Source organism: Diadema setosum, chromosome 14 (genome assembly GCF_964275005.1).
Source record: "Diadema setosum chromosome 14, eeDiaSeto1, whole genome shotgun sequence".
Taxonomy (NCBI): Eukaryota; Metazoa; Echinodermata; class Echinoidea; order Diadematoida; family Diadematidae; genus Diadema; species Diadema setosum.
The window spans coordinates 3,563,269-3,582,876 of record NC_092698.1 but is presented as its reverse complement, the minus strand read 5'-3'; the positions used below and the strand labels follow the sequence as shown (position 1 = coordinate 3,582,876).

At 37.1% G+C, this 19,608-nt stretch overlaps 1 protein-coding gene across 1 annotated transcript; it reads left to right on the top strand.

Annotated features, from left to right (window-relative positions):
- On the top strand, nt 1-8,795 carry LOC140237992 (uncharacterized). The gene is made up of 5 exons (XM_072317920.1): nt 1-429; nt 2,595-2,681; nt 4,897-5,003; nt 6,166-6,261; nt 7,090-8,795. Exons 1-5 carry the CDS (start codon nt 139-141, stop codon nt 7,262-7,264), a joined length of 756 nt encoding a protein of 251 aa, XP_072174021.1. The 5' UTR covers nt 1-138; the 3' UTR covers nt 7,265-8,795.
- The last annotated feature ends 10,813 nt before the right edge of the window (nt 8,796-19,608 follow it).

Sequence of the window (19,608 nt, the reverse complement as noted above, 5' to 3'; positions counted from 1 at the left end):
TGCTTAGTTTTGCTTTCTCATCTTTTCAGAACTGATATTGTACTTCTGTGTAATATCCCTTGTATATTATATTTTGCCTGAGTAATCCGATCGATCAATCAAAAGTCTAGAATTCGCCGGTGTAATCAAAGCGGATTTATGCTTGGCACTGTTAGTACTAGACATTCTACTACGATGTTCGACGAAATCGGGCGACGCGAAAGCGGGAGAGAGGAGCGCGGAGAGGAAGGGCGTTACTCGAAGGAGAGGAGTCGAACGGGCAGCGAGTCGACCATGGATTTTGATGTCAGCACGTCGATTAGTCGAAGTAGCAGCAGCAGCATTGGGACTGCAGATGATCTGGAAACTTCTGCGACAATTGGCAATAACTCGCTCTCATCGAGTCACTTAAGGTCGACCGACTCTCAACAAAGTCAAGGAAACATACAGGTGAGGATGAATTGAAGTCACGTCAGCAAAATACTACTCGGGAGTCAGAGAGTCACAGTCAAACATATTATGTGCCTTTTCTAAATCAGTTAGACTCTCAACGGTCATCAATTGTTGATGGTATGGTATGGTATTGTTTCTATTTCGTGCAAAGCACTGTTGTGAAAGGGAAATGAAACCCTCAAAAACAAAGACCTGGATTGAGTGAATACAGCATTCCGCCAGCAATAATTTGTAGAACACATTGTCATTACTTGTTAAAAACCATCAGAAAGTTATGAGACTACTATTATTTAAATATTATTTATACTGTGCTGTACACATGTTACAGATTCGGCAAATTTCATTTAAGGTCAGTATGCATTCATGCCTTTTATTTGGAAGTATATAGGGGTTCTGCATACTGTACGGTATATAGTCGAGTGACCCGCCGCACCTCGTCATGTTTAAATCACATTTCGTCACTGAAATTCTATGAAATCCCACTTGCATACAGGAGAAAATGCTGAAGGTTTCAATAGAACCACAAGATTACTGATCGATACCGGAAATTTGCAGCTATTGTCGTCAAACGGGAACGATGATCTATTAAAGGAAGGGGTCCGCACGTCGTCACCCATAAACAAGGCACATAAAAGATGTGTGTAGGTGACCGTGATGCTCCCATAGACAAAGCATGCGAAAGACGCATTCACGTATTCCATCTATAAATTTCAGATTTTCACAGAAAATTGTTCGGTTTTCAGTACTTTTCACCACAGTTTGCATGGTTGTGGTAACCCTGCCAAGTTTCAAGTGAACTGAACACAGTCCCCAAGTATGGTCCTAGGCATAAATTTTTGTTCAGTGAGCTTGTAACAATTTTAAGTAGGGTGACGGTATTAGGGCCCCTGACGAGGTGCGGGCACCTCACTACACATTTATTCACCATAATATGCAATACTCGTGCTACACTGTACATTAACATACAGGTATTTGCAAGGCTCGTCGTAATTCAGTTATCAAAGCAGCAATACCCAACAATTTCTTATCACAATTTTATCCTGACTATACAAGTAGGGATATTTCTTTGTCCATGTTATACTGCACAGCGCCTAACAAAAAGTTATTAATGTCATGTAATGACGACACCGAGGGGCAAATAAGTTAAGTCTAACTTTACGCCCACATCCAAGGTATGTTATCCAAGGTATGTAAGTATGCCATGTAAAGGATGGTCCATGAGGTATCTGCATTTGATGCAAAATACATACGTACATTATGTTCAACAACTACAAGTGTACGTAGATATGTTAATTTGTACATTGTACATGTACATTTGCATACATTGTACTTGAGTAACTTCTTTGCAAAGTTATATGTATGTGCAGTAAGCTAAATCAAACTTTACTGCAGAGCTACAACAGTTGTATACATAGTATTTCATATTGAGCACACAGAAGTGAAATTTTCCTCCAGTTTCTCACTTTATTTCCAAAGAAGAAGTGAAAATCACTTGCAGGGCCTGTAGTACAGTATTTGCTGTACCTTTCAAATTATAACTCTGTGATGCATGCAATTGTACGTGTATGTTGTACAATGTACGTTGTTATACATTGTACTAAGGCGAGACATGGCCAACAAAAAGTTGAAAACAACATTTTGATTTTCAGCAAGTCATTTTTCATGGATGTGTTAATGAACCTTTAATGTACTAAGATGACCGGTAGCCAAACCTCAAGTTCCTCAGTTAGCTTTGTTTTAATGATCATTTAACACTAAACCATGCAAGTTATAACTGATGAGAGCCTGTTTTGGATCTGTGATAGAGAGGGAGAGAGAGAAAGTATGAGACCAGCTCACATCTTGTATGGCAACTTCTCTGGGAGGATGTGGTTAAGAATGATGGATTACTTCTGGCTCGAATCTTGTTCTTTGGTCAAAGCTTGTGTGATTTTATTTTGAAGAATAAAGAAGTAAGACATTATCCATCAAGAAGAATTTGAAACAAAAAATTTAAACTGAAAGCATATTCATTTTGTTTATTTCATCAACTTACAATTTCAGGGAACATTCATTGATTCATGCAGTATTTTGTATGTAGACCATTTTGTTTGTCCAACATACACTTGTACACCATGCTTTTGAGATTCAGTATAGCATTGCTTTTTCTTGTTGATTTGCAGACAGAGACAGTTGTGGAAGTATCAGAAATGATTACGGCAACAGACAGCTCGGGATTTAAATCCACCATGTACAAAGTTGTTATCGAGGTAAGGTTCCTTCTCTTTGTTTGTGTGTGCAAGCAGCATTAAATTGCAGTAACAGTGAAGCATAGGAAACAAATAGTGATTGAATATGACTGCAGTCATCATGTCTTGAACCCAACTTACATGGATGTATACAGAGAATGATTGTCTTTCTGAAGCAGAGATACACAATGCAAATTATTTTCATAGATAGGACAAAAACAGATGTGTACATTGTACAGTCCATATCGCCAGAATCCCCTCATAGGTTATTTCCTGTATTTCCTGTAGAATGTCTTTAACAGAACCAAAGCAGCCACCAACACAAAAGTTAGCTTTTGTTTGTTTGCATTATTACATCTGTGGAAAATTTGTAATCAGTCATTGTACTGTAGAAAATGAAAAGTGTTTTCATGTCAAAGTGATGGAAAAAAATCTAAATAACTAATTAGTTAGTGATTTATGTGAATATTTCATTATTTCAGTATTTTATTTATTTATGTTGCCCTTTCAATGCCCTTAAACCATGGGTACATGTATGACCTTGTAGGATACCTTTCTTTGTGTGTACTGTCTTAAAAAGGCAAATTCACATAAATTGTGTTTATGTCCATGTTTTTTCATTATCAGTGGCCAACCTTTAAAATGAAAAGAAAACAAAATGGCAATGACAAGTGCAAAGATTGGATTTCAACAAATTTTGTGTTTTTTAGATAGTGCAGTTGAAGCATAATTTACAGTAACCGCAGCAGCGACCCCAACACGTACATAGTACCCTGGTTACAGCCCCCCCGTGCCGGGGTTAAATTTACAGATGATCTACAAAGTAAATGACATAGGTTGATAAGGTGCTGCTAACCCAAAATATTCTTATCCCACATTTTTGTCCCCGCCGAACGAGTTCGAGCAGGGGACTATGAAACGGGCTCCGTACGTGTGTGTGTCCGTGTGTCCGTCCGTACGTGTGTCCGTCCGTCCGTCCGTGTGTGCGTCCGTGTGTGATCAAAATGTTCAAAATGCTACTCCTTCGCCATTTCTAACCCGATTTTGATTCTGTTTGCTTTATATGATAGCACTACATGGGAGCTTTGAAACTTCTATACAGAATTTCAGTTGTGACCTTTGACCTTGACCTTTGACCTATATTGTACATTTTGCTTCAAAATGCTACTCCTTCGCCATTTCTAACCCGATTTTGATTCCGTTTGCTTTATATGATGGCACTAGGTGAGGGCTTCAAAACTTCTACACAGAATTTTGACCTTTGACTTCTTTGACCTTTGACCTTGATTTTTCACCTATATTGTACATTGCCTACAAAATGCTACTCCTTCGCCATTTCTAACCCGATTTTGATTCCGTTTGCTTTATGTGATGGCACTAGGTGAGGGCTTCAAAACTTCCGCACAGAATTTTGACCTTTGACTTCTTTGACCTTTGACCTTGATTTTTTGACCTGTATTGTACATTTTGCTACCAAATGCTACTCCTTCGCCATTTCTAACCCGATTTTGATTCCGTTTGCTTTATGTGATGGCACTAGGTGAGGGCTTCAAAACTTCTACACAGAATTTTGACCTTTGACTTCTTTGACCTTTGACCTTGATTTTTTGACCTGTATTGTACATTTTGCTACCAAATGCTACTCCTTCGCAATTTCTAACCCGATTTCGATTCCGTTTGCTTTATGTGATGGCACTAGGTGAGGGCTTCAAAACTTCTACACAGAATTTTGACCTTTGACTTCTTTGACCTTTGACCTTGATTTTTTTACCTATATTGTACATTGGCTACAAAATGCTACTCCTTCGCCATTTCTAACCTGATTTCGATTCCGTTTGCTTTATGTGATTGCACTAGGTGAGGGCTTCAAAACTTCTACATAGAATTTTGACCTTTGACTTCTTTGACCTTTGACCTTCATCTTTTTACCTATATTGTACATTTTGCTACTAAATGCTACTTCCGGCGGGGACATATATTACGCACCGTGTAATTTCTACTTTTCCTTGTTCGCATTTAGATACTGGAAAGTATTGCACGTACATGTACACATTTCTCAAGTTGTATAAATTACTATTAGCAACATGCAAGTGCCAGCACACTCACATGATTTGAAGCGTTGTGAGGCCATGATATTGTGTATGGCTCACATCAGTCCTACAGGTGTATATCACCGATGTTTTTCTCTCATTTTTGAGAACGGTTGCTCTTTCTCTACCTGATTTTTGTCTCACAGTCTACCAGTATCTCCTTCCACCTCCCATCGTCGTGTGTCTGGAGGACGTACTCTGACTTCGCCTGGCTGCGGAGACGTCTCGTCAGCAGTTCTTCACTCATTAAGAGGTACGTTGCCGCCGTCCTTGGCCAATTTAGTCTGCTTGTTAAGGCAGCAACCCGAGCGAAGGAAGCTATGATTCACAGGATATGTAACCCTGGGTTCTTGTGTCCAATGTCGTACAGTGTAGTCTTCCTGTGCACATTCTCTCAAATTCTTGCCACAGCGCGGCTTGTGATGGTGTTTGAAGCCAGGGGAGCTTATGATATGTAACATAGAGCTTATTATATGTGAAATAGAGCCTACATAAACCACTTACCAGTCAAGATATTTTTCAACTACATAATCTCTGTAGTGTCCTGAGACACCCACAGTCGCTTGCAGGTGAAATGTCCTGTGTGCTTTCGTTGTTACAGTGAATTCAATGACCTGTTACAGTGTATATCAACCGTGCAAGCTGTCATTACAAGTCACAAATTAAATGTAAACTCCGCCTTCTGCTTTTACATCTTCTCGTGATAATTTGCAAAATAAAGATTGCTACAATATGAAGTACATTTTTGGTCTGTGACAGAGAAAGGCGAAGAAAGATTAGAGACAGATTGGTGGGATGGCTTTCTATGTGTACTATCTTGAACAAATTCTCGGACTCTCAGTAAGAAGTGTGCCATACCATGAACATATCTTTGCAGAACACACTGACATTTTCTCTGTTAATTTGTTTCAAGTTTCAAGTTTCAAGTTCATTTGTGTTGATTATTCAAACAAGTTATCATCTTTACCCAAGCTGTGGTCAGCTGTTTGTTGGGTGCAGATAAGACACTAGATTTATAGGTGTGTTAATTGCTAATGAGGATGTATTTGTTTGTGTTTGTTTGGTGGGGGGGGGGGGGGTGATTGGAGAGTCTCACAAACGATGCCAAAGTTGTGCTTATCATGACCCTACAATTATTAATGCACTACCGTACCATATGCATTAATTCCCACACAAATTTTCTACAGATACCCCCATTAGGCTGGTATACCTGCGTGTATGTCTACACAGCTGACGTTCAGTATTCAACTTAAGAACTGATATTGGCTTCTAGTACTACCATGTATCACATTGTTTAAATATCTTAACTCATAGTCATGATCTCTCTGTTTCGTTTTTGTCCAGAAAGTTAAGGACCCAAGAACTAGATGCATTTCACTAAATTTTGAGATGTTATTTTCTCATTTCATTTGCAGAAAAATACCAGATCTTCCCTCCAGAAATCTTCTTAACCTCTTTGACAAGGACTTTGCTGAAACGAGAAGAGCTGGTCTCAAGGAATTCTTAGAAAAGTGAGTAATCAAAATCAAGTGATAATGTAATCATAAAGCTGTTGCATTGTGAATATTGTAAATATCATTGTGTAATAATGTTAAAGTACAAATTTGTAGTATTGGATTTTCTGTTGAACATCTCTTGTCTTTATGTATATGAGGAGCTCAAAGGGTGTTTATAATGGATATTAAAACTAACCTTTTTCAGCCTCTTTATGCCAATTTGCTCTTAAATTTGAATAGGGCAAATTGTAGACGCGGTAATGGGTTTCATGTGAAACTGTTAGAATTAAATGAGAAAACTTTGAAGTATCGTTTCTAAATATATTTTTATGTTAAATGACATTTCTTATGCAGAGCAAAATGTCTGTAGGAATTGATTGCAACCAGTTCTCTGTCTCCCCCCTCTCTTTTTTCAAGAAAACAGATGTTCTGTTAGACAGATGTGACATTTTATTCATGTAATCTTAGTTGCTTTTTTTAAAATTTAAATTGCTGTTACCCTTTTGTGTGCATGTTCTGGTATGATTTTTGTGCTTTACCAGTTACTACTGCCATGAAAGCCTTATGAGCTGTAGTGGTGAATAAAACAGTTGTGTGATGATACATAGTCTTCACTCAAGACTGCTATTCTGAAAGGTTTGATATATGACAATGTAGTTGATATTTAGACATTTAAGAGAAGTGGTCAGTGACCAAAGTGCTTAGACACTATTGGTTTTATCAATGTAGGATCACACATACAAATTGTTGTAGTTTTTTTGGGGGTGTAAGATATGAATAACAATCTAACAGTGGAGGTAAAAAAATTAATTGTTCCATCCCTCGTTTGTCTCTCCCACGCAGAGTTGTTGCTGAGCGGTCATTCCTATCGGATGCAGCGGTCCACCTCTTCCTTCAGTCCACTCTCCACGTGGAGGAAATCCAGGCGTGGCTGGACAGAAAGGTGGACGATCCGGTATCGGAACTGGTCCAGAGGGGCAAGGAGCTTGTCACCAACGGCAACGTTACATCGCTATGAGAGACTTTCGGGGTTGGAGGAGAAACCGTTGCAGTATTTGTTCGGCTACAAGAAAGACAAGCTGGTAGCCTTGGTCGTTGTTGGTTTTTGTTTGTTTGTTTTTTTTTTAATATGCGTCATCAATTTGATTAGTGACTGGCAGGTATCTGAAGTCTATGTGTGTTCTGATGTCACGAGCTTGAATTTTTGATGAAGTGTGGACCATCAGGATATGTTTGTCATCCTATCCCACATCCTTTGTATGCTTACGAAGTGCAGGACTGGTGTTTTGTTTTGTTTTTTCTACAAGGTTGCTGTAAAGTGAAATGCGTCGTTGAGCTTTGTTGGGAGAGGACTCTCTCTTGCGTCTTTGCTTTGATGAAACATTTCATGCCAGGAAGTGGAGGCGTGCACTCCGGTGCAGTTCAAAAGGAATGTGGATCCATACCTGCCCTCACTCTTTGGAAGTGAATATCAAAGCTCAAAGCCAACTACCCAATCTCCATATGTCCTCCTTGTGGCTTCTTCTGTAGGTCATTTTTTCTTGTTTTTTGCCACGTCCGTTCAGATAACTGGAGGATGAGTTGGTGACATGTTTTATCTATGGTGGGAGTACCAGTCAAAATGGAAGGGTGTTTTTGTAACCATTATGTATATAATGATACATTAAGTATTTTATCATGTGCTATAGAAGTATTCATTAATGAGTACATCAAAGTGGCCTGAAATCGACAAAGCAGTTTTAAGTCTCACATTCCTATGTAGGGGCCTACACTACATCTTGAAAGGCATAGTAGAGGTCGCTTCTCTTTTTGTACAGATATTCAAACAATGTGCTAGTAGTGTGATGGAAAAGTTTCTGTGCAAGACCCTGGACCAACTGTCAATGTCAAAGTGAAGTGTGTGCAAATATTTCTCGAGTGCAAACTATTGTGCGTGTTTATGATAGAGGCATCAGTGTTTGCTCTATGCTTGGGAAGTTCTTGTCTTTTTGTAGGTAGGAGACTTCATGCTCATCGCGTGCAATGATTTGGCCAGATTTTACAGAAGGAACCTCGGACCACTTTTGATAGAGTGCTCAATCTGTTATGGGGAGTTTTTCTTTGTACTTTTAGGATCCGTACACTGACTTTCCTCCGACATTCACCATTATTCTCTTTGCTTCTCATGTGCCGAATAATACATTGGATTTGAGTGGTGTTGAGACTACACCCAAATCTTAACTAATGTTATATCTCTCATCAGTTGCTTTTGTATGGTTGCTGTAAAGGGAGTCATGTTGTTATCAGAGCCCATGACTGATTTATTAGCATGTCAAATTTAGAGCCTATGACTGATTTATTACCATGTCAAATTTTCAGTCATTTTTTTTTCCCTTTCTGATGCTAGGTCCTTGTTCATGACATATATTTTTTTTTTCCAACTCTCAATGTCAGTAAATATGCATGCTAGCATGCGTAGAGACTTCACCTTGGCTGCTTTTGATGGGAGATCTCCGGCTTTGAGGCCATTTTCTGAATGTCTCCCATTCTCCTGCTTAAGATGTATTTTCCCCGGCTTAAAATCCAGCCGCCTTCTGCCTTCTGTCGTATAACAGCTGTATGTTGAAAAAATAAGGCTAAGATAATACCAAAGAGCATCTGTAGCCCTAGAACCCTGGACTCGGGCTGCAAGGGGCATTATTACGCTTGTGACGTGTGCTATTGTGCACATTTTTGTGCGTTCTAAATGTGCGGGGGGGGGGGGGGGGATATCATGTTTGAGAGATCTGTGCTTGAGGTTTGAGTCTCTGCATGTGTATGAATATTTTGCCAGTTTGAGACAAGAATCGTAAAACACCGGTGTATATGGGTAATTCCATAAAATAGGGACCCACTTTGTGACATGCCTATTTTGCCAATAAAATCAGAAAATCAGATTTTTGTTCAACATAACTTTAAAAAACATGCATATTGCGTAAGTCCCTTGAAAACTGACTGAAAATTAACATTCTAAACTGAAATTGAAGAAAGTCAGTATACCAAATTGCAGTGTACGGGGAAAAACGGGTTCACCATGTAAGGGGGACACCATTGGTGTCACTCTTACATGGTGAACCATCCATTTTGGCATCTTACCACATATTTCAAACTAGTTCTTTGTTTGTTTCAATAGAAGTGATTATTTTGAAGTAAGAAATTAACTATACTATTGAAAAAATGACACAACCCCTATTTTTGGCCAGGAAAAAGATTCTTCAATGTTTCTCGTGTAAGGGGGACACCAAATATTATTTTTGCATTTTTTTTTCTTCAAATTAATAGAGTGGTCAATTTTTGATACCTGTTACAAAGAAACCACAGCTACATTGTAAAATATGCCAATGAGGAGCAATTATTGTTGTGATAAGACACAAAAAATAAGCTATCACTGTGCCCCCAACGTAATATTTAGGGGGACACCAAAGCCACGTGTGTGAAAATTATAATTTGGTCTTTTTTTTCAAATTTATTTATTTTACCCCAATTTTTTCTTGAAATCTTTTAAACTATGTGATTGCTACCAAAATAACAACAAACAGTTCAACACTGGTCCTTAATATGGGTTCCACACTCATAAATTAAGGTTTCTCGTGTAAGCAATTATGGGGACACCAAAACTTACATGTGAAACATCTTTCTTGGGATTTACGAGCGCAAATGTGTATCAATTGATGCATGAATTATATTTATAGTGCTCAAAATTTGCTTGTCTTTTATCATTTTTGACCCCTTAAAATAGAGTTTAATCCACAAACAAACTGTAAATCTGTCTAACTGGTGTTACAGTAAAATGTCACACAATTTTGCCCAAAAACGTTGTGATTTTGCACTTTTTGTCAAAATTCATGTGGAACTTTGAAGGAGCAATTTCTATATTTTACTTTGAAAAGGAAGATACTTACCTGAATAAGAGTATTCAGAAGTAAAATTGATTTAGGGTATGTAATTTTCAAGCAATGACAATATGAAGCAAATAGAAGGGGCATTTAACTAGTGGGACCCTTTTTAATGGAATTACCCATATGAGAGACTGATTTGGTATCAGTGTAGCAATATGTACATGTATGTTTATGTGACTTTATACATGCAAAGTGCAATAGGTGGTTTGTTGTGATATCCATTGTCACTACTTGACCTAATTTTAGCTCTTTGGGAAGTGTTTAATGGTTGTGGATGTGGTTGACTTGTTGTTTTAATGCCCTTGTATGCAAAATATCCAGATATATCACTTCAATACAGTGGTACATGTATACGATGACACGTGATGAACAGTGGCCAGAATGTGAAATTTTTATGAAGCTTTAAACATTTTATCATGATAACATTATGGCATAAGCTGGTAGATATTATACATTGTAAGCATTTCACTTCTTACCTTCAAATAAGAAGGCAGATTTCCTTTGAGTATGAGTCATGAATGTGATTTCAGTTTGTGACATTCTCTTCTTCCACCTTTTCACAATTGATACAGTGTATAATGAGTTTGATAGAAACTCTAAGGGCAAGTCCAGCGTCACGGACATTACATTTCAGACATTTTTTGAATCTTTATGAGGTTAGTTTTAAAAGAGAAAACATTTATTTGAAGCTAATACTTGGTGATCACACACCACTCATCTAGATAAAACAACACTGTGAATATAAGAAAAAAATATACAATAGTTGTTTAATTATGACAGAAAATGTTGTGCGTCACGGACATTACATTTTTTGGACACAACTCTTTACATGCCAACAAATAGTTTACAAACTCTGTGAGTTTAATCATCTTAATAAGACATTTTTCCTTTACACTGAATGTTTTGATATTGCTGTAACATATTTTAAACAAATTTAGATTAAAGAGTGTTTCAAATGACAATGATGGAAAGAAATCTGGCGTCACGGACATTACATTTTGAGCGTCACGGACATTACACTTTAGTCCACTTATTAAAAACTGAAATTAAGTTCAGTGAAAAACTATTTTTTCCACTTTTTCTGCAGCAAAAGGACTGTAGGGTACATAAAGATACTGTTATGTCCATTCTGTGAAATAAACAGTGTTTTTCAGTTTCCATGGCAACAATAAACAACTCAATATTATTTAATAAAAGTATATAGATATGGTAAAATGAAAGTACTTTCACAATTTAGACTATTCTACATGGTATGTCTTCTACAATCATCTAAGAATACATAAACACTGTCATTGAAGCAATCCCTAAAACTTAAACTGAAAAGAAAATTCAAAGAGAAAAGTTTTAAAACGTCACGGACATTACAATCTTATGCACTTTGAAAATATATGAAATATCAGTCAGTTACTTACTTTCTTTTTATTTTGTTTTCATTTTTTCTCATTTTTTTTAAACATACAATGCCATGAAATAAATCATGTCAACTTTAAACAATTTCTCTGAAATATTTATTTCTTCTCTTTTCACCTTCCAAGGTAAAAATAAACATGTTATATGAATGATGCAATGTAATGATACAAAAATGAAATGATATCAAACAATGGCTCAATACTGACAAATGAAACAATCTTCATAAGTAAATCATAACATGAAGAATACATAATCAGTAATATTGATATTTATCTCTGATATTCGAATGATATTGATGATACATGTATGTTTTTATAGGAACAAGCCTATGGATGTTACAGATATTACACCTTTGATGAACCTTGAACATAATAAGTGATTAACTTTTTGTTTAGTTCTTTCTGCTGACATCTTTTTTGTACGAGCTAGCTTTACAACATATATCATTTCTTTGATACATTATTTTCTTTCATACGTGGCAATAATAAGCATGAATGTACAATCATGGTACAATACAGACTAATCTAAGTGGTTCATTATACCACAAAATTAAGTACAGTTAAGAGAACACATAACCAAAGCAAAAAATGCCTAGATGCAATTCTTCTACAGGGTAGATTGTGAGCTACTGCTACTGCTATTTTGTAAAAAAGTTTATTTATTCAGCTTCAAATTTTTGTTGAAAGGAACATCTACATGTATTTCAGTTGTCCATTGTTGGAGAAGACAGACACTCAATAATCTGTGTCTTCTCGATTAAAGACTCTTCTTCATTGCTATAGACGAACAGATTAGATGTGTATACCCTGTCTTTTCATGAATGTAACAGTACATCCAAGCAGAAAATTTATTTCCAGGTTATCCTTGACCAGCTGGGGACAGCTGGCTCAGTGTTTAACATTTATGTCTTTGCAATCACCTTTCAATAACATTGTGAGGTTGGTGAGATAATGAAAGTAGAAACAGATTAAAGGCAAGGGTAAAGATTTGATGAACAAGGTATTACCCCCCCCCCCACACACACACACATACGTGCCCCCCCCCCACACACACACATACGTGCCCCCCCCCACACACACACATACGTGCCCCCCCCCCACACACACACATACCTGCCCCCCCCCACACACACACCCACACACACATTCACACTAACAAAGAAAGATTACAGGCAATATTAGAAAATTTTATCATTATTTACAGTTATTTCTAAATTTTTCATACTTCGTAATGTCCGTGACGTCTATGGGATTTATAACATTGTAATGTCCGTGACGCATTTTACTGGAAAAGTATTCATGTGTTTCAAAATTTAATTGATAGTCTTGTGTAACAGATTGATTAATAATCAGAAAAACATTGTTTGATTACAAAACTTCAGCATTTTTCAATAGTATTTCAAAATTTTTGATACTTAGTAATGTCCGTGACGTCTATGGGATTTATAACATTGTAATGTCCGTGACGCATTTTACTGGTAAAGTATTCGTGTGTTTCAAGATTTAATTTGTAATTTTGTGTATCACCATATTCTAGCTTTGCAAACCAAATTTTAACTAACTTGGATCAATTTTAATCTCTGTATAAAAACTTTTACACCTAAAACGTCACGGACATTACACTTTCAAAAAGGTAGAAATCACCAAATTTCAATATGCTGTGATTTTCTTAATATTTTATATTTTTGAAAAATTCTTTTTGTTTCATTTAGTGCATTCCATGGACAATAGAAAAAAATAAAATGCAGCCAAGATGGGCTTAAACATTCTAATTTTTCTCTCATTAATAAAATGTGTGCAAAACAGTGCTTTTGAGCACTACATTCAAAATGAAGCTAAATTTAGTTTGACATGGTGAAAAAATCAATTTCGCTAGATTTTCCCCAAATTTTCTTTATATTTATCTAAATATAGGCTTTTCTGAATACTTTGAACATAAATTCAGTTAATGTCTGTGAAATTTATTTTTTCACCCTGAGGTAACTTTTTTCATGGACATGCCCCTAAGCAATACCAAAACATGCAATTTGAACGTGTGTGGATTTGTAATTCTATTGAGAAGTGTTTTATTGTCATGGCCTGAAGAAATTTGTGAGTTCTGATATTATGGACTAAAATATCTCTTGTATTTTGCCCTCTCTCTTTTTTTTTTTTTTTTTTTTGAAGGGGGGGGGGGGGCAGTTTTGACTAAGTTATTTAAATTGTAAAAGAATATATTGTAATTCATATTCACCCAAAACCTTGGGAGGATTACTAGAGAATTGGATGTAATGTCAGTCACTGTTATTGTTGATTTTCAAGAAACCTACCCAAATATAATGCAGTTGACTCAAGATTGTGTGGAATTTTTGTACATAATCTCTGTTTGTTTGTTTTTTTTCAGAATCCACACTCTTTCCTTTCTTGAATATGGTTGTAGTTGAGAAGCTGGAGCACTTTTAGAACATGCCTCTGGTAAGAAATAGCCAACATCGAATGCATTCAAGTACAGCATACTTTGAGACTTGTCACATGGTTTCAAAATGGCTAGAGTGTAGACAGTGATTGAACTCAGTTTGTCTGTCCGTATTTATAAGCAGGTCAAGATCCAACTCTGGGAAAATTTCGCAGTGTAGAAACTTGTACATTGTAGTGGTGTCTGGATTACTGAGAGAAACTGAAAGTCTTGCTGGAAAGGGGAATTAGTGGATGATATTGTTTGTCCTTCCACGTGCATGAAGAACAATTCAGTCCATGTACCCTTTGGTTCGACCAACATTTGGCTCTGATCCAGTGAACAGGATTTTAAAGGAAACTGCCGTCAGAATAGGCCTGCACCTCGCGGTCTGGAAAAGGAAAAAGGCTTGCAGTAGCTTTTTGATTTGCGCCATCATTTTAAAGGTAGGACCACTGTGCCATTCTTTTCACTATAATAACATAAAACTGAGCACAGGAGTTCAGTGTCTTTGTCCCAGGGTAACTCACATGAAGTATCACAGAGTATTAAAAGTTGAGTTAGTGAAGAGCAATTCAGGGGAATATGTCATTTCCTCGCTGTCCAGTGTATATGATGTAGGTTGGGTTCAGACATTTCATTGAATTCCAACAGCAAAGGCAATTTTGGGGCAAAATTTGTGGAATTTGTAGAATAAACAAAATGATAAAAGTTTCATCAAGGTTGAAAATGAGTTGTGTTTTTGTTCTTATGAAAGGTTAAAGTTTCATATCTGTTTTCACTGAACAGTGATATTGGTCATAGCCTTTATACTTTTACATTTAGCTGAAGTGAATTTATAAACTCACGACACTCCTACATGTATGTGTTTGTGCTCACAGTGAATGTGAATTCATGTTTGCAGTGGATGACTTATCATATTTGACTCTTTAAACAGAAGTTTTGCAGCTAGTCTGATATCTGTGGGTTAGGTCAAAAGGGCGACATCAGAACTTTTTGATCTTTTCAGCACCTTCACTTTAAGTTGAATTCACCTACAGGTTTATTCAATCAATAAATATTTAAAGCTCACATGCAGTTGAAGTGGGACAACTACTCAAGGTCATCTCTGCAAGTTATGCCTGTATCTGTGGGCACATGACAAAGTATTATCCCTTGTTTGCTGAATAGCTGTCATTGTTTGAAAAATAAGCTTCTCTGTAGGAAGGGGGTCGCTCTGCGGTACAAGGCTCTGACTTGCACTGTCATACAGCAACCAGTTCACAGTGCAAAGTCTGTTCATATTACTGTCAGTATTCCAATCCAAAAGGTCACATTTTGTCAAAGAGGGTCAAATGAGATCACATCTGCTGGATAAAGAGCAATAGTATCCATGCCACTGGATTGAAAATATTTTGAATCAAGTCATAGATGTGATTAGACATGTACATTGCACCAGCCATCGGACTGAAGGTTGATACAATTTTTGTTTGTACGTTGCATGTAATTGAACTTATAAATATTTGGCATTGATCGTCCTGATAAATGCAGGTCTTGTTCAAATAGGACCTTCGTCCTTAGTGGTTAGATTCATTACATTGAGTGAGAAGATTCACAAGGTTTAAAGAATTTTTTATCTTGGTGCGCAAAGTTCCTCACATCACATGACGGAACCACCTGGCTGTCCTGTGTTTACTGGACTTTGGTCCCAACTTGTGAACTGCACGAGCAGTTATTTCTAGCAGAGATGGGTTGGGAGTATGACCTGATTTAGCCTACAGTCATTGTTTAATAACAATTGTAATTATAAACATTCAGCTCTTAATGTGAATAATAGCAAAGAAACAGGAGAATTTTTTTTTTTTTTTAATGTGTGCAGCAGGTATCATGTATTTTGATTTCTAAGTAACCACACATGCACTGATGTTTGTGTTTGTTTTAATGTACTTGGAATATTTTGTGTTGTGTGGGACGATACTGCTCAAAATTGTGTGCAAAATTTATAGCCTATGACATGCAATTTTGCAAATGAATTTGAGTTACCAGAAAATCAGGAAAATGGCTCATATCCCACAAAGATTATGATGTAATGCACTTGCCCAATGCCGACTTTCAATGCATTTTGTCTTTATTAAAGAATGATGAAAATCTCATGTACAGTAGTCGTTACACTGTAGTTAAGATTCTCTTTCTTCTAGTGAACCTTTTTTCTTCTCAAATGTTTACACAGTGTATCTTAGCATTCCTGTGAAATTGTCACTGTGTAATGATGGTGTAACTTTCTTCTATGTCATTACACTGTACTGTTCTTCCTGCATGTTTTATCTACATTTTAATTGTATTTATGTCTTCATTTTTTCTGAACTGTTGTTTTGCTCATGGTGCCAACTTTGTGGAAATTTGAGACTGGGGGAATTCCCTCCTTGGAAAGCCTTGCATTCCAAACTTTCACATGTGTAATTATTGGAATAGTTTACTTCCTGTAACATTGTTATTTCAAATGGTGCTTCCTGTTTGTTTGAATTTGTCGATTGTAAATTGATAGACAATTCATGAGAATAGATATATACAATGTACATTGTAGTTGTGCAAATTTATTTTCTATAATGTTTACATCACAGCAATACAGAAAATATGAATCTCACTTGCCCCGATGGACAAGTGTCATCTACTCATGTACTCTGACCAGTTAAATGACCATTCATGTCACTTGCTCGACAGTGAGTTTTAGTTGCCCCATGGACAGTGGGCACGTTGGTCTGTAGCTGCATCTTGTGCATATAGGCTACTGTGTATCCAAGTACTGTAAAACTGTGCGATTTTTTTTTTTTTTTTTTTGCTTGTTAATTTTCTTACATCTTGGATTTCAAGGCAGGTACAGTGTATAATATGGTAGGGGTAGAACTGCTCTGCTATTTTTAGAATTACCTCTTCACGTTGGCTATAGTCCTGTCCTGAGTGAACTTGCAGCCGTAATGTGGACCAGCTACTTTTACCGCAGTATACTGTAGATTGTCTTGCCAAAACTTTACCCACCATGGCAGCGGTGACCAGCTTGAGGTGCTTAGTCAATTGCGACGATTGTCTGCGAAATCTAAAACATGAAAATTTCATCCTACCTGGCCAGAGAAAACTGGAGAAAAATTACTTTTGTTAAAATGTCCACTTTACAGTACAAATGTATGTACAGTGAATTGATGTGTTGTAGCTCTCTTTGTAATGGATTTGACTGCCCAGTCTTGCAGCTCTGTTGTCTTGAGAATTCTGTTGCTGTCATACAGGGTAGCAGTAACCATGGCTATGATAGGTTTGATGATTCATGCCAACAGAGTTATAATCACTTATAAAATGGTTATATGGATCCTAATCAAGTGATTGGCCGAGAGCAATCACGTGACCACTCTTTTATTTTGCCTAACATGCACAGCGGCCATAATTTTTTACCATTGACCGCATACTAATGACCGATACTAACGATTGCTCAGAGATACACGCGCGACTGTGGCTTGCCGTATTCATGCTCAATGACGTCACAATTCCACACTTTAGCAATGCGACCTCAGTTACAAATGCACACTCAATCACCTTTTTACCGTTAACCAGTTCGTATTCAGTGCCAGTGTGTTTGGAACATTTCTTTTCGGCTTTTCCTAACGCAAGTACATGTAGCTGACTGGTATTTGCCCATATATGAATGATAGCGTACAGAAACATTCTATAAAGCAAATAATGTACAGCTACTGTAAGTCTAAAGCCTATCCCCCTTTGCTGGCCTTGCTTGGACAAAACCCACTTGGCTGACCTCATTGTGGGGAAAACCAGTAACAAAGGGAAGTGCTGCACACAGGAATTTCCTTCCTTGCTCCTAAAATGAATCTCGAGTAAACAGTTGACTAGATTCACGGACATACCTCTCAAATTGCACAGTATTGTTCCCTATCAGCCTTTTCTATAAAAAGGAACGTTTTGCCTTCATTCCAAATGTGCATAAATGACAGTAAAAATATTGTACGTATCAATGTTTTTAGAGAAATGACACTGCAGGTACAAAGTAGTGTGTATATTTGTATTATATTTCTATTGCCAATGAAGCAGAAAGTGAACTTATTTTCTAGGCAGCACCATGCCACAAAAGAGAAAGTGTGGTATGCATAGCCATACGTGGGATAGTACAGGTCCATGTGTATATTTATAGTAACATGGGTACGTCACTGTGGTATGTATTGATCTTTTCTTAATGCGCATGAATAGTCACTGACAGAGTTAAATCGTAGCATCTGCTGAAACATGCCGTATTGTTGGCGCTCTACTACTTTTGTTTGTAAAGCTTGTAAATATGTACATGTAATTTTAAGCTTATGGCATGGCAATAATGCTTTCTGTACACAGAGATTAAAATAGTCATATTTAATTGTACTTGGGCTTCAAAATGTTGTCTGTGTGTTTTGATCCCAGATAGGAAGTCTTTGTTGTTATGTTTCTGTGTGTGTGTGTGTGTGCGTGTGCGTGTGTGTGCGCACCTGCGACTGTGTGTGGTTGTACCAGTGTGTGTTTCATGATTTGTTTGACAGGAAGTGTGACTTTTTGTGATCTCATGGCTACAAGACACATCGTACACCAGACAAAAGGGTTTTCAACCAGCAAGATATGACTCTCCTCTCCACATGATCATCCTGCCCTTCTGGCACACTGACCGCACATTGGCTGCACACTGGCCATAATGTACACTGGCTGCACACTGGCCATACACTGGCCACACACTTTACGCACACTCGTCACAAACTGGTCACACTAGGAAGAAATTTCACTCGGGTACTGACGAGGTCCTAAGATTAAACGTGACCAAATCTCATGTACAAATGTGGGTTGAGTGAAAGCAGCAATGCTGGTAAGAACACATTGGTGAAAGTTTGTGGGAAATTGATCCAAATTCATTTGAAAGTTATGAACTTTTAAAGTTTGCTGACAGCATTGCTGAATAAGAAGACTACAGTTTGTGATGCCATTTTGGACAATAAAAAGGAAATAAAGGGAGAATTCCACAAAATTTCATATTTCATAGAAAGTGCACGTTCCATCACCTTGTTACTGACATACATGTATGGGTAATATAATTCCCCCCTGCTTTCTGAAAGAGGTAAATGAAGTGCTCTATCATTAATGCTAGAAAAGTGAAAATACATGTGTATGTTGAATTTTCTTTACATTTTGTATGTATTGTCCATAATGATGACATGAAGTGTAGTAGTCTCCTTATCAAGAAATGATGCCATGAAAACTAATAATCCAACGCTTTTGAAGCAATTGTCCTATTTTCCTCAAACTTTTACTGACGTGTTCTACTACTACTGCTGCTTAATTTTACTCAATTCACAGTTATATTCGGGCTTTGGCTTTGGTTAAATTCTGTTGTACATTTCAGACAATCTCTCATTATACAGGGAAAGACAGCTCTGGGCATGTTTTTCATGAGAAAGACATTGCCATCTACACACAGAATTCACAGAAATTAGGATGCCTTTATGAAAAACATAGCCAGGCTACAAACCTTCAAACAAATAACAACAAAATCTTAAACTTAATCAGTGAACACATGACAAACATCATCAGAAGACCAAAGATC

Excerpts from the sequence above, each read along its gene's own strand:
- LOC140237992 (XM_072317920.1), top strand. The coding sequence starts at position 139 with ATGCTTGGCACTGTTAGTACTAGACATTCTACTACGATGTTCGACGAA. Across the intron at positions 430-2,594 it reads AAAGTCAAGGAAACATACAG|ACAGAGACAGTTGTGGAAGT; the intron begins GTGAGGATGAAT and ends GTTGATTTGCAG. Across the intron at positions 5,004-6,165 it reads AGTTCTTCACTCATTAAGAG|AAAAATACCAGATCTTCCCT; the intron begins GTACGTTGCCGC and ends TTTCATTTGCAG.